The sequence below is a fragment of the Epinephelus moara genome, chromosome 19 (genome assembly GCF_006386435.1).
Source record: "Epinephelus moara isolate mb chromosome 19, YSFRI_EMoa_1.0, whole genome shotgun sequence".
Classification (NCBI taxonomy): Eukaryota; Metazoa; Chordata; class Actinopteri; order Perciformes; family Serranidae; genus Epinephelus; species Epinephelus moara.
Window position 1 is genome coordinate 36,635,763 of NC_065524.1, and position 13,914 is coordinate 36,649,676.

The 13,914-nt window shown below is 41.0% G+C and overlaps 1 protein-coding gene across 2 annotated transcripts in view; it reads left to right on the forward strand.

Annotated features, from left to right (window-relative positions):
* The window catches only part of gfra1a (gdnf family receptor alpha 1a), a 177,560-nt gene that overhangs the window by 125,466 nt on the left and 38,180 nt on the right, over positions 1-13,914 (forward strand). For both annotated transcript variants that reach the window (XM_050071297.1, XM_050071298.1), the window contains 2 exons: positions 5,261-5,370; positions 8,035-8,169. In XM_050071297.1, the coding sequence (XP_049927254.1) occupies positions 5,261-5,370; positions 8,035-8,169 (245 nt within the window). The remainder of the gene's footprint in view (positions 1-5,260; positions 5,371-8,034; positions 8,170-13,914) is intronic.

The window sequence follows — 13,914 nt, forward strand, 5'->3', positions numbered from 1 at the left end:
TCCGGGGAAGCCTGCTCCGTTCTCCCCGCAGTTAGGGACCGTTCGCCATGGTACCGCTGCTGGGCAGGGTGGAAATAAGTCCTGCAGAGTTTCAGAAGACCTGGAGAATGTTTTAGGATAGTAATAACATTATATAAGATAATCATATTGCAAAGATAATATATATAAGTTAATAACATTAAAGACAAAATTAAATTGCAATACTTTTTCAGAACTTGATGATTTTACCTTTCTGTGCATTTTGTATACAAATTCATTAAATAATTTTGCTTGTAAATGTCTATTTGCATCATGTTTATTACGGAAAACACATTATTTGATCAATTTACATTGTGCCCCTAAAGTTCTTTGTGCACTCCGTACTTTCCCAAAGAACACATGTGCTCCTTGGGAAAAAAGTTAGCGTCAAGCCCTGATATCATACCCCCATAAAAGGTGCCTCTGTGCGTCAGTGTCTGACACAGACATCACTAACAAAGCAGGGTTATTTGAGGAGCTGGGAGTGAGAACCATACCATAATGTCGAATATGTGCCATTGGGGATGTACTAAAGGTAATGTTTAGACCATGGACTGTATATAAAGATGGACATTAAATTACAGCTCCCAGAAAGCTATCATCTAACTTGTACCAGGTCATAAACTCTGCCACCTTCATGTTTTACCTGGTCTCACTCTGAAGTCGTCAAAAACCGGTGCTTGGTTGGTGACTTCCAGCGTCAGACACAGATGAAGAAAGCTGTCCTTTCACGTTGGCTTGATATGCAGCCGTTCGTCGGTATTTTTTTTTGTGGTGCCTGGCAGCGTCAGGGGGAAACATGGTGGGACAACAATGAAAGTTAAGGCAGCATAAGTCTTAGTAGTGAGAGAGGGCGGGCGGGAGTGGTGGTGGATGGGACCAACAACCACCAACTTTCACCCAGGAGGCCCGTGTTCGCTTCCCGTAAGATTGCAAAACCAACCTCTGTTCTTTTGTTTGGTGCTTTTGTTGTTGAAGGAAAAAAAAAAACACCAGTATGCGATGTCGTACCAACATAGTGCTTTTATTTTGAAAGAGACGTCATATCTCGAAGTGGAAAGTCGATGGCCAAACATCGATATGTGACAAGGTCGGGGTGAGAATGTGTTGCCATGTTAGCAAATGGAACATGGGCCAAACTAAAAAGTCTACGTACACGTCAAATAACTTCTTCCCAAAAAATGTTCCTGTCATTTTAAGAAGTTCTTATCACAGTGATGTTTGTTTAGGTGTTTAGTTTAATTAATCATTTCATGGTATAAAAATGGGATCTGACATCATGTTTGAAAGCTGTAACTGAATCACGACTGAGTCAGGCTGGACCTAAATACTGTGGCTCCGCTTTCCGATCACTACTGCACGGACTCTGGCTCCCAATGATGTCATCAGTGAAACATAGCAGCACCTGATCCGGGAAATTTTGGCTTCATTTTTGTAAAGTAAGAGGAAGTGGACACACATCATCCATCTTTATATACAGTCTGTGGTTCAGACCATCATTAGTTCTGCATCATAGCGCAGAGTTCAGACAAAAAATGCAGCTTTACTTGGGTTAGCTTTTGCCACAGTGTAGTCTGTCATTTGTCTTCATCATCTTAATAGAGTACCCTGTGGGAAGGAGTGTTGTATGCCCACATGGGGAGGGTCCCACAATGTGATTAACAACTACTCACAGGCAGGGACATGCCCCTCAGACACCTCCTTACACTGTACAGTCAGTGTAGCCATCAGCACCAGCAGAATTACACTGTCTTCACTGCCCGCAAGTCTCAAATTCACGCTGACACACACACACACATAAAAGAGCAATTCAATGATGGACATCTGACATCACCCTTATTGGAGTGTGTGTGCATGTGTGTGTGTGTGTTCAAAGAGTCTCTGGAGCCCACAGCCAGCAGTCTTGTGGCTCTCTGGGATTAAATGGAAGCATTAGGCTTCATAAATGAGCTCCATTTGGACAGTGGCCTCAGGTCTCCCTCCCTCCCTCTGTCTCTACTTAACAGCAAGCAGCATGACAACTGTAAATTTATACCGCAAGTTTCTATCCATCCCTCCGTCTCTGTCTTTTTTTCTCTCCACGCTGCTGTCTATAAGTCAGACATACGCTCAGGGCTGAACAACAGGTCTCGCTGCAGCACAGCTTCCTCCCAGTTCATTTGTCAGTTAGCACAGATAGATTAAAGCCATGCATTTCCACAAGCTCCCTCACCAGATGTCAGGTGTTGGTATACTGGCTGCTGCTGACAACTCTCACTACGCACCGATCTGCTCCGCTCTGCTCTGCACCAGATTGGTGTGATTAGACGGATCACACTGTGAGTGCATATATGTGAGTGTGTGTTTGTTTTGGTACATGCTTATGACTATTCCCTGGTTGCACCTTTGCACAGAAAGACACTCCACAAACTTTATTTTTGGATTGCAAACTGAAAATTTCACGTGTTTTTTTTTGGTGAGGTTTTAAACACCAGTGGTTTTGGTGAGGGACTTTGAAAGCCCTGAGGGGCAAGGCAAATTTTTTTGCAGGCAGTGTTGGCCAAAACCAAGTGCGATATCTCCTCACACTGTCTCCTACAGAGGAGATATTATTGCCTATGTAGGAGATATTATCTTCCAACATTTTGCTTACTATCTCCACCCATTTTGCTCACCCTTTCCATTGCTGATATTTTATCTGCTACAGAGGAAAAAAATATAATCTATGTAGAAGATAATAGCTCCTAAAGATGAGCTAGTATCTTATCTGTAGGAGCTATTGTTTCCTTTTAAGAGATATCTCCTTATGTTTTGCTCACCCACTTCATTCCTGACATCTTACATCATCTGACATCTACCTTATAGATAATAGTTCCTATATCTCCTACATACTGTATGAGATATTATCTTGAATGTAGGAGATATTATTTCCTTTGCACGAGATATTATCCTTAACAATTGCTTACTATTGCCTAGGGGTGGGAATCTCTTGGCACCTTACGATTCGGTTTAATTCCGATTCCGATGGCAACGATTTTGATTATAAAACGATTCTCCATTCTAAAATGAGCCAATAAGAAAATTTACACTAGATATTGAAAAACATTACTGTAATAAAGCTGGGAATACATATCCAGTGCATACAAACTGTATTACTTACTGTGGTTGAGATGACCACACTCCACCAGTCTCCTCCGGTCCATCCTCCTCATCCACAAATCTCAACGGGACTCTCCCGTCCCTCGTCGACCTCCTCGACATTTCTCCTCCAGTATTTACAAAACTATAACTGACTATAACTATCTATGAACTATAAAAACACAAACTATGGCAAAACTACGAACTATGGTGAAAACATGGCAAAAAACACTCAAAAACACGGCATAAAAAAGCAAAAAGCTCTCAAAAAAAACACAAATACTATTATTATCAACACTAAATATTATTTATAAAGAAAACGCCACCCAAACTCCACTAAAACTCACCAAAACTCCGCTAAAACACCGTTAAATCACTCCGACTTGCACTCTCCTCGCCAGCTGTCACTCTCCTCCTGCTGTGCTCACTTCCCTCCCCTCCTTCACAGGTAATGATGTCACTCCGCTTCTCAGCTCTCAGAATCCGTTGGAATTACGTCGATAGTGCGAATGGTAGAGGAGTTGCGGTAATATGAAGAATAAATATAAAAATAAAATTAAAATCAATTATGAGTTTTCCACATCGATGGTCGCATCGCTCAAGACAGAATCTCGATGCATCTAAAAATCAAATTTTTCCCCACCCCTGCTATTGCCTCACATTTGCTCAACATATCGATGTTTTTGCCTATGTAGGCGACGTGGGAAATATTACCTTGTTTGCATGTGATAGTATCAGCTAATGTCTTACCTACTGTCACCTCCCATTTTGCTTACCCATTTCATAGCTGACATCTTGTCTCCTATGGTGGAGTTATTACTGCCTACGTAGAAGATAATATCTCTTACATATGAGATATTATCTTGTATATAGGAGATATTATCTTCTTTGTATGAGATCAAATCTCCTCATGTTTTATACTATCTCTATCTTATACTTAGGAGGTAATATCAATCACTTATAAGATGAACTTTTTAGCCAACATTGCTCGCAATTTTTTTTCACATTGCCTTTCAGGGCTTCCATATAAAGAAAAAAAACACTGAGTGTCAATGTAGATTTTTTTTTAGAGATATTTATTAATATTGTTTAATGTTTTAATTAATTAATTTAACAATTATTTTAATTAATTTAAGAGTTTTCTTTGATTGTTCTGGTGTTTGAAGTGAAGTCCTATTTATTCCTATTGGTCATAATAAAGTTTTGCTGACCCACTTCATTGCTGAGATCTGGGGTTGTAGCAACCAACAGTGCAGGAACAAGCTGTCAGATAATCCCACAGGTTATAAATATTTAATAATGCATTTTAAATTATATCAAATAAATTAACACATTTTATTTATTTTGATGAGAAACCAAAAGCAAATGTTGATATTTGTCTGAGAACATACATTAGGTTTTGGACCGACTCCTTGGTTCAAAATTTGCTCTCTGTTCTTTTTTTAGTGTGTAGTGAGGAATCATAGCCTCCAGGACATTTCAAGTGCACTTGGTTTTACTACCAAATACATGATTTAGATAATAAGGACTAAACTAGAGGTCAGTTTACAACCTGTGCTCATCTGACCTTTCATGATCCTACTCTCATCCTAAGAATAAATATTCTCAGTACGGTGTTAATATTGCTGAAAGGACTGAAGCAACATATCCCTTTTCCATGAAGTTATTACAGTCCAGAAGTGACATTAGGAGGTTTTGTTTTGTGTCAAAGTGCTCCTATATCACACTCAATCTCACTTCAAATGGTGAATTCCTCGGGAATCCAAACTCCATTTCAATTTCACGTGCCGCTGCACCTGTGGCAAAAGTGTAAACAAACATTTGTGAAGGCAGTAAATGAAACAGAACAGACTTGGTGGAGAATTGCCTTTGGCCTCATTCATTCCAGGATATAAAGCAGCCGCAGCATACGTAAGAGGGTCATCTTACTCCACTGAAGGCCGACATTAAGAAGGCTAATTGCATTGAGAGAAATGACTGTCGGCGTATGCTCATTTGGACCGGGCATTTTGCTGCACATTCCAATCACATTGGCCATCTGAACTTCTCATATAAAATCTATTGGAGCTATAATCATGTTTGGCTCTGAAATATTTTGGGATGTGTGTGTGTGTGTGTGTTGCAGGTCACGACTGGCTGACTTCTTTGTCAACTGCCAGCCGGAGCCTCGCTCGCTGTCAGGCTGTCTGAAGGAGAACTACGCGGACTGCCTCCTCTCATACTCGGGTCTGATTGGTGAGTTCTCAACTTCAACTTCAGCTTCAGTTTCTTTAAAGTGCACATCATTCAGAGAGTCTCTGTATGCTTTATAAGTCAGGATGGATGCATTTTTAACAACTAAAACACAGACACAAACCTTTAAAGGTTAAGTGTGGAGGATTTATTGGGAAATATTGGCAGAAACAAAATATAATAAGTATGTTTTCTTTAGTTTACAGTCACCCGAAGATAAGAATGATTGTGTTTTTGTTGCCTAAGAATGAGCTACTTAAATCTACATAGGGAGCAGGGCTTCATTTATGGAGATCACCATGTTCACCACCATGTTTCTACACTAGCCCAGAGCAAACAATCCAAACACTGGCCACCATAATTAGTAGCCCCTCTGCAATGTGAGCAACAGAAAAACACTGATTTGTAACATGAAACTGTTTTATTCAGCATTTTTACTGGTTTAAATCACCAGGTCCATTTGTTTCTGGGGAGGAAGAGACCTCTGCGTATAATTTCGCTCCCAGTAACAACCTCTTGAACATCAAATCAGTGAAATCTGCAAGTCCAAAATATCAGGCAGGCAAAACACTCTGCTGCTCAACTCAAAAAGTCATGAACAGATTTTGATTCAGGAAAGGTGGATAATGGGACAAGGAACAGATGATAAAATTTTGGTGGTGATCGGTTGAAGCAAAGTGGATAAAATAATAAATAAAGTCTATTGTCTGACAGCCTCAGCAGCAATTCCAATTTCTAAAGACGGTGAAAATAGCGCCATCTGGTGGCTGGAAAGCACGTCTAGTTCTACTTGTTGTAATTCTAAAGTTGAAATTAATGTTCTGTGTTGGAAAAAAATAAAGTGAAAAATACAAAAAAACATATTATATTCTGTGTTGGTACAAAATAAAAACAACATAAATACACCACAGTGTCTCCATGGTGAAGGCATATATAACCTAATAATGATAGTGATGCAAATAACCTAATTGTGAGGCAGGCTGCAAAGTCTGATGCAGAGCGGGAGGGAATATCACCTACTTGGCGGAGGTCTGCACTCTGAGTGCTTTTCTAGTCTATTCATTTATTTGTTTATTTATTTACGCTTTAAAAACTATAATTAAAAAAAAGGAAACTGCATGTGCAAGAATTTTCCTTGCTCAATATTTTAAGATAGGAGTTTCCTTTTTGTCCGTAGGAACAGTCTGTCACACCTGATTGGCCTGTGTGAAATGCTATAATAATACAATAACAGTCCAACTGTCCTCGGATTAGATGATAGTAAAGTCCCAAAATCTTCAAACAAGTACTTCCTAATTAACAAAATTGTCTTATATTGCTGAAAGTGGTTATGCCATATCAAACTACAAATGTTATTAAGAACAAAGAAACAAGTTCCAACCAGAAAGTTTGATCAGGTTTTGGTCCTTCTCCACCTTTGCGTCTGTAAACTGACATGGCAGAGATGGCTGCCATCTTGTTTTTAAATGGATTAGTACAGTGGTTCCCAACTGGTCCCCGGGGCTGGACCAGTTTCCTCACTCATTAGTTCAAGGTCCACACAGTTTAAAAAATTTAACCACATACTCGCATTTGGCTAAGTTGTTAAGCTTGTTTGCTGTCTCTGTTAAGTAGCTGTATGTTAGTCACTCACTCTACAGCAGGAAACAACACTTCAAAATAAGATCTGGAAATTCACTGTACTTAAGTATAAAGTGTTTTTTACAAGACATGTTTCAGATTCACTTGCAGTTCATTCAGAATGGACCCGCAACCGACTTTTGGACCACGACTCACCAGTTGGGAACCACTGGGTTAGCGTATTGTGCTTTTGCTGCCACTAGATGGCACATGAAAGTGTCCATGAACGAGGACAACTGGTCTAAGTTCAGCAGAATGAAGTTTAAGGTGCTGCAAACCGAGAATTTAACATTCTGATATGAGGATGCAGGATCGTAGGAGGTTAAGTTTGTCCAACCTCTCTGATCGTGTGACTACTTGTGATGTTTTTTAAACTGCTCAGCATTTTTTGTGGTGATGTCACCGTGTTTCCAGATCTAACCACTTGAAATCATGGACAAAACCATAAGACGAGAGTTGTGTTCCCGTTCATCTAACTCCAGCCTCAATCATTGCATGGACCGACCAAACTGTCCCCACAACCCACTGTGTCCTCGCAGCAACAGCGAGCTGTCACGAACCGGTCCTCACAAGTCACTAAAGCAGACCACACATACACACACTGTCCACACAGTGCCAATTCATTCTGCCTACTGCAAAACAAAAAGGCCCGTTTTGGAGCACAGCCAGCACAAGGGAACAATCCATTGGGGGAGTGAGAAATCACTGACTGAAGCTATTTACTTTCCCTCGTCGAGAGAAAGCCTATTCTTCATTCCAGCTTCTCTGCATTCTGCTTCCTGCAGAAACTCCACCACACTGCGTTCACTCCTGTACACAGGGAGGAGGAGGGGAGGAGAAATAAATGTAACAATGATTTCACTTTGTTGTTATGGCATTCATCATTTAACACAGACGGAGGACGATAACTGAGTCTTAAAGGGTTTAAATATTCTTTTATTCCTGACAGTTAGCAGCATGTTTGGGCCCTCGACAGTGACAATTCACAGATTTCTTAAACAAAGACACATGAATGCATGAATAAATTGTTTTATCCTCTTGCTGCAGGTACCGTGATGACTCCCAACTACCTGCGCTCACCCAAAATCAGTGTGTCTCCCTACTGCAACTGCAGCAACAGTGGCAACAACAAGGACGAGTGTGACAAGTTCACAGAGTTTTTCACCGAGAACACCTGCCTCCGTGAGTTATCCCTCTGCCCAGCTGCCGTCTGACCAGCTGTTTACTATTCTCTTCTGCTCTTCAACAGTACTTTAGTGTTATCTGTTCCTCTGAATGCTGCTGTCTCACTTTCTATATTCACCCACTCTGCTCCGCTGGTCTTTCTCCCTGTTTTGCTCTTTTATCCTCTTCTTTTCTTGTCTCTCCTCCTCTCGCGCTCTCCTTCTCACCAAATATATCCCATTGCCATGCTTGCATTGTTATCCCCCAGCATTATAGAGAAACCAGTCATATTGCACCACCGTGTCTGAATGTGTGTGTGTGTGTGTGTGTGTGTGTGTGTGTGTGTCTCTCTGTGCTCGTTTGTGTTCGTTGTGTGTGCCTAAAAGCTGTAGCGGAACTCCTGCTCCAGATCTTTGACAGAAAGCGGCTTTTTCATCCAGCCCTCTTACACAACCACTTTAATTAACAACCCCCCTCAAACACACACACACACACTGACTGTCTCCATCCCACACACACACACACATATATATGAACACACCTATTACCGGCCAGGATTCATAAGTTGCAGCATGCTCTTACTGTAGTGTGGAGATAAAAGCCATATTCATCGTGTGTTTGTCTGTAATCAGAGCTAATTCTGCTCCGTCTTGCCTTGATAGTACGCTCATTGTCAGTCAGCCGGCTGCTTCCCTCTACAATACTCTTTAAGTGTAATGTGATTCCTCATTGATTTCTGTGCGGAGGTCAGAACACAGGGTCATGGAGAGAGTGTCTTGCTAAAGGACACCTGAGCTGGATAAATGCTGGTAATCACTGACGCTTGTTTAAAGCACGGTTTTTGAAATCTAGTGGTAGGGATGCACCGATTAGGGTTCTTTCAACAGATACTGATAACCAATAATTACCTGCTTTTTTAAAGCCAATAAAAAGAAGTGTATAACCTGTTGTTTATGTCCACCTGAGGGTAAGAAAGGTTAAGATGTAGTGAGAAAATATGGCTCATCTAATGTGCCATAGCTCTAGGGCTGCCCCGAACTAAGAATTTTCCGGGTCGACCAATAGTCGTCATTTAGGCCCATTCGTCATCTAGTCGCCGGCATGTTTATGATATTTATTTAATCATTGAGTTATATATTTTGGGTGGGGGACCACAATTGTTTGAGTTCAATGTCTGAGAAAGAATAGTATAAGTGACATTGTTTGTGTTACATTACATGTCACACACTGAGCGAGCCGCCTGTTAATGACGCTGTGGGCTAATGGGCATGTAGCTACTTCCATGTTTCAGATGATACGTCATGTTTGTAGTCGACCAATGAAGATGAGTTTACATATCACCTTGGGTTCGTCCTTCACCTTCTCAAAATGATCCCACACTTTGCTAAGCAACCTTAACAAGCATCATCTTACTATATAATGACGAAAAAACTTTTTGTGTCTGTTCCATGTTTTTCTCCTCACTGACTTGGTCAATCCATTTGAATTTGGCACAGTGGTAGAGGGTCATGGGAGGATGCCAATGAAGCAATATTACATCAATTGGCCAAAGGGGGGCGCTATAGCAACCGATTGAAATTGCAAACTTTGAATGGGCATATCTCATGCCCCGTATGTGGTAGAGACATGAAACTTTGCACAGAGATGCCTCTCCTCATGAGGAACACATTTGCCTCAAGAACCCATAACTTCCGCTTATATAGATTTTCCGCCATTTTGAATTTTTTGAAAAACACTTCAAATGGATCTCTTCCTAGGAAGTTTGAGCGATCTGCATGAAACTGGGTGAACATAATCTAGGGACCAATATCTAAAGTTCCCTCTTGGCAAAAGTTGGAAAACTTACTAAAACTGAGCTTCTATAAGGCAATGAATATTGCGGAGGGCGTGGCTCATCACATAAAGGTGTATAACATCTCAAGGGTTTCACCCATCACCACGCAACTTTGTAGGCATATGACCACACATAATCTGAGGGGACCCCTCCATTATTGACCCCATCAAACAAAATGGGGGCGCTAGAGAGCTCATTTCTTATCTAGGCCTAACCGCCATATGGATTTTTACTAAACTTGGTAGATATGTAGAACAGGACGCCTCAAGGTGACTGGAGAAATTTAACTCTAATTGGCAACTGGGTGGCGCTATAACAACAGAAAAATGCTTCAAAATGGCTAAAATGCGACTGATCGCTGTGGCTCCCCCTGTGGACCAATGTTGGTGTTTTTTTCTAATTTTTGGTATGACTAAGTCATGGTATGGTATGCTTTAAAGTATTTATTATTAGTTATCTGCCTTTCAACGTGCTACCTCAACTACTAATGTACAGTTTTAGCCCACTAACTATCCCACTATTGGCAATGGTACTACTGTACTTTCAATAAAGCAATCGTACTATCAAATTCACAAACACTCTGTCTGAATACATTGCTCTTCTTAATGGGTTCAGTTGACTATTTAATCTGCAATTCCCTATGACCTGTATTCCAAACACACACCATGTGAAACTGTACGTGGGCAACTGTGCACTCAGTTGGTATGGACTAGTATAACTTATTTACCTGAAATCCTGAGTGCAGAGCTGATCTTCTTCCAGGTGCTGTTTATCAGTATGTAGGCCTATTGTCCAGGACAGATGTATTAAATTCATAATTAACGGTGAGACAGAGGGAGATGATGGCGCCCAGCGTTACTGTGTAATTCTCTGGTGTATCAGTAAAGTGTATAACCTACACTGCAGAGTGGAGTCTCTACTAACCGAAACAAACACTGACAGCTGACTCATATGAACATCTGCAGGTCAGCGTTACATCTGCTGTATGAAATGTTTATATCATCACGGCCAGGTACTGTCTCACCGTCCCACGATAGACTAGCCTACAGCTATCAAGTAAAATAGCGATGCGCTATTGATTCTTCTCACACATTAACACTCAGCTCAGACAAATAAGCAGCTTTGTCCAGACACACGCAACCAGAGAGTAGTAGACTACTTGATAAGATGTCAACAGATTCAGTATAAGCATTGGTATTGTATGTTTCTGCAAACCATGGACACATTAAATGTTTCTGTTATTATGTAGCAGATATGTTGAAACTTTACGCTGGTTTACATTTTAACAACACTGTGGTTAATGTGGAGTTGGTTTTAGGCACAAAATAACACTACGGTTAATGTTAAGTTTATGTTTTGGCTTGAAATACCCACTTTTGGTGGCACAATCCCAGCAGGAAACATAGCGATGTCTTGATAAAAATCAACTGCTTTTGTGGCATTATCCTTGGTGGAAATATAGCAATGGATCACTAAAAAAACATCCTGCTTGATTGCTAAAAAACAGCTGGAAAAAGCAGGTGGAAACACAGTAATGACTCTAGAAATCAACTGGTTTTGGTGTCAAACAGTGGTTCGTAGTGGTCTACAGCTTCGCAGGCATCTTGCTTAGGTGTCATATCATCCACCATCCCCTCCTTGTCCCAGTGACAAAATCAGCTCATACTCTACTTCACTGTAGAAGCACTGACATGACGAAATGTGCAAATCTAATGTGTCTGTGGTTTGCAGAGACGTATAATGGCGACATTTTCTTCTTGCGACTGGGCTGGTATGAGATCTATAAGCTTTGTTGCAGTATAAAAAAAAGAATCCAATTCAGGAGATAAGATCTGTGCTAATACGCATGGATTAGCTCCTGAAACAAAGAGATTCTAACATGGATTATCATATTTATAATAGGGATAGAAAGGGATGAATAAATTGTCCATAAATAGTTTATTGGCTATGATTGATCTGGAATGCCGTGTGAGAGTGCACCTGTCGCCTCCGGCTCAGCAACAAAGTGTGATAGTCAGGGTTGGGTGTCAATGGCTGCTGGATTTGTTTAGTACTTGTTTAGGCAGAGATAAGATAAGATAACATTTATCTATTCTTGTCAAGACGGATGAACAAAACATTCAGGTTGATGAGCTTATACTTTTACCACTTTCTGTGGCAGATCAGCTGTCACTAATTTTTAAGTTCTGTATTTCTGTAAACAATTTGACCAAAGACCAGAATAAAACCTGGTGTCTGGCCTCTCCCTTTACTAAACTCAACAGCAGTGGGCATCAGACAGTTGGTTTTTGCAGTTCAGACCAACAGAGTCGTGACTCTTCTCTTGAGAAACAATTGAGCCAGTTGCCTCACGTTACTCTCAGAATCTCCCAGTTCAAGTCATCTTTAACTTTAGTGACTTACAATGTTGAGAGTTGAACCTAAAGAGATTCAATAAGGGATTTAAAGGGATTGGATTGTATAAGGGGATTTGATATTGGATTGAGGTTTTATAAAATGATTGAACCTCAGTCCTAGTGGAAGTATAATCTTAAATTTGCTGCTGTTGGCTTCAATAAAATGCTAATGGATAAAGACACTTCCTCTTCATGCATGTAAATGGAAACTTAAAGGGATACTCTGCCGATTTGCAACCAGTGCTGTATCAAAACAAAGGTTACACTATTGTAACTCAAGTTCTATTAGCAAAGGTAGGGCCCTGATCTCAAACCAAGAGCCTGCATTGGTCCACTAATTTGCATAGCTGGTGAATCAGGACGTGCTTACTTGAATACATGCGGACCCACAGTATATAGGAAGGCACACCTTCGCCCTATTCAGCGAGTGGCGTAAGAGCGACAGCGAGCGGCTAATAGAACTAAGGTTACAATAACCTTTTGTTCGATCTGACACAGGCCCCACCCGTGACTGGACTCTTCAGGTACAGTGCCTGGAGCCAGATGAATGATCACCCTATCGCAACGTAACATCAACCCAGCACAGTAAGTGCGTTTCCATTAACCCTAGAAATGCGCAAAACCTAAATATCGCAATAAAAAACTGGTGATGGAAACACCTACATTTCGAAAAAATTCTCAAATATCGAGAAAAAGTTTTGACGCTCTCATGAGGTGGTTTTTCAGATGTGTCGATATAGAAGTATATCGCAGAAGTGTAATGGAAGCACTTTTTTCGCAGATATACGTCACCGGACATGACACTGGTGAATTCCTCGTTCACAATCCTCTCCCAGAAATCCTTTATCCGTAGCCGCTGCCACACATAAGGACTTTGCCTTTGGAATACCACTCGCTCTCTTCGTCTTCGGTTGTAGACTACTGCAACAGCAGCAGTGGCAACCGAGATGATTGTTCCAGCTTGCAAGAGATTCGGAATGTACATCCTACTTCCGCAAACAAAGTGGAGTCTCGCGGGACGAGATTTTACGAGAATTACGGCTCATACACAAAACACCTTTTAATGGAAACACCTGCAAATCGCAATTGTACTTTGTCGAAACTTTAGAAATATCGCATTTATTTTGAGCAAAACTGTAATGGAAACGTGACTACTGATCCTATCTGGCTGGTGTATTCGGGTTGGTTACTTACCCAGGACATCTTATGGTTAAATGGCTGAGTAACCCTCACACTGTCCATCTGGATAACGGGTACCACAAAGCTGGTTAACAACTAGTTCTGTCAACTCAGGTTTTCTATCCAGCTACGAGCACGTTCATGTGTCCTGAAAACAGAGGTCAAATGATGTTTTTCCAAACAACTTTTTATGTCGGGGCTTCAGGACACTTGGATCACTACGGACGAGCAGTATGGAGATACTTTGTGGTTTCAATTATGTGTTTTTGGACGTTTGAATCTGGGGCGCCGTCTGCCTCCATTAGGTGGAGTTGTGTTGCTACCTCCTCTCCCCTTGGATCTCTGCAAGTGTTG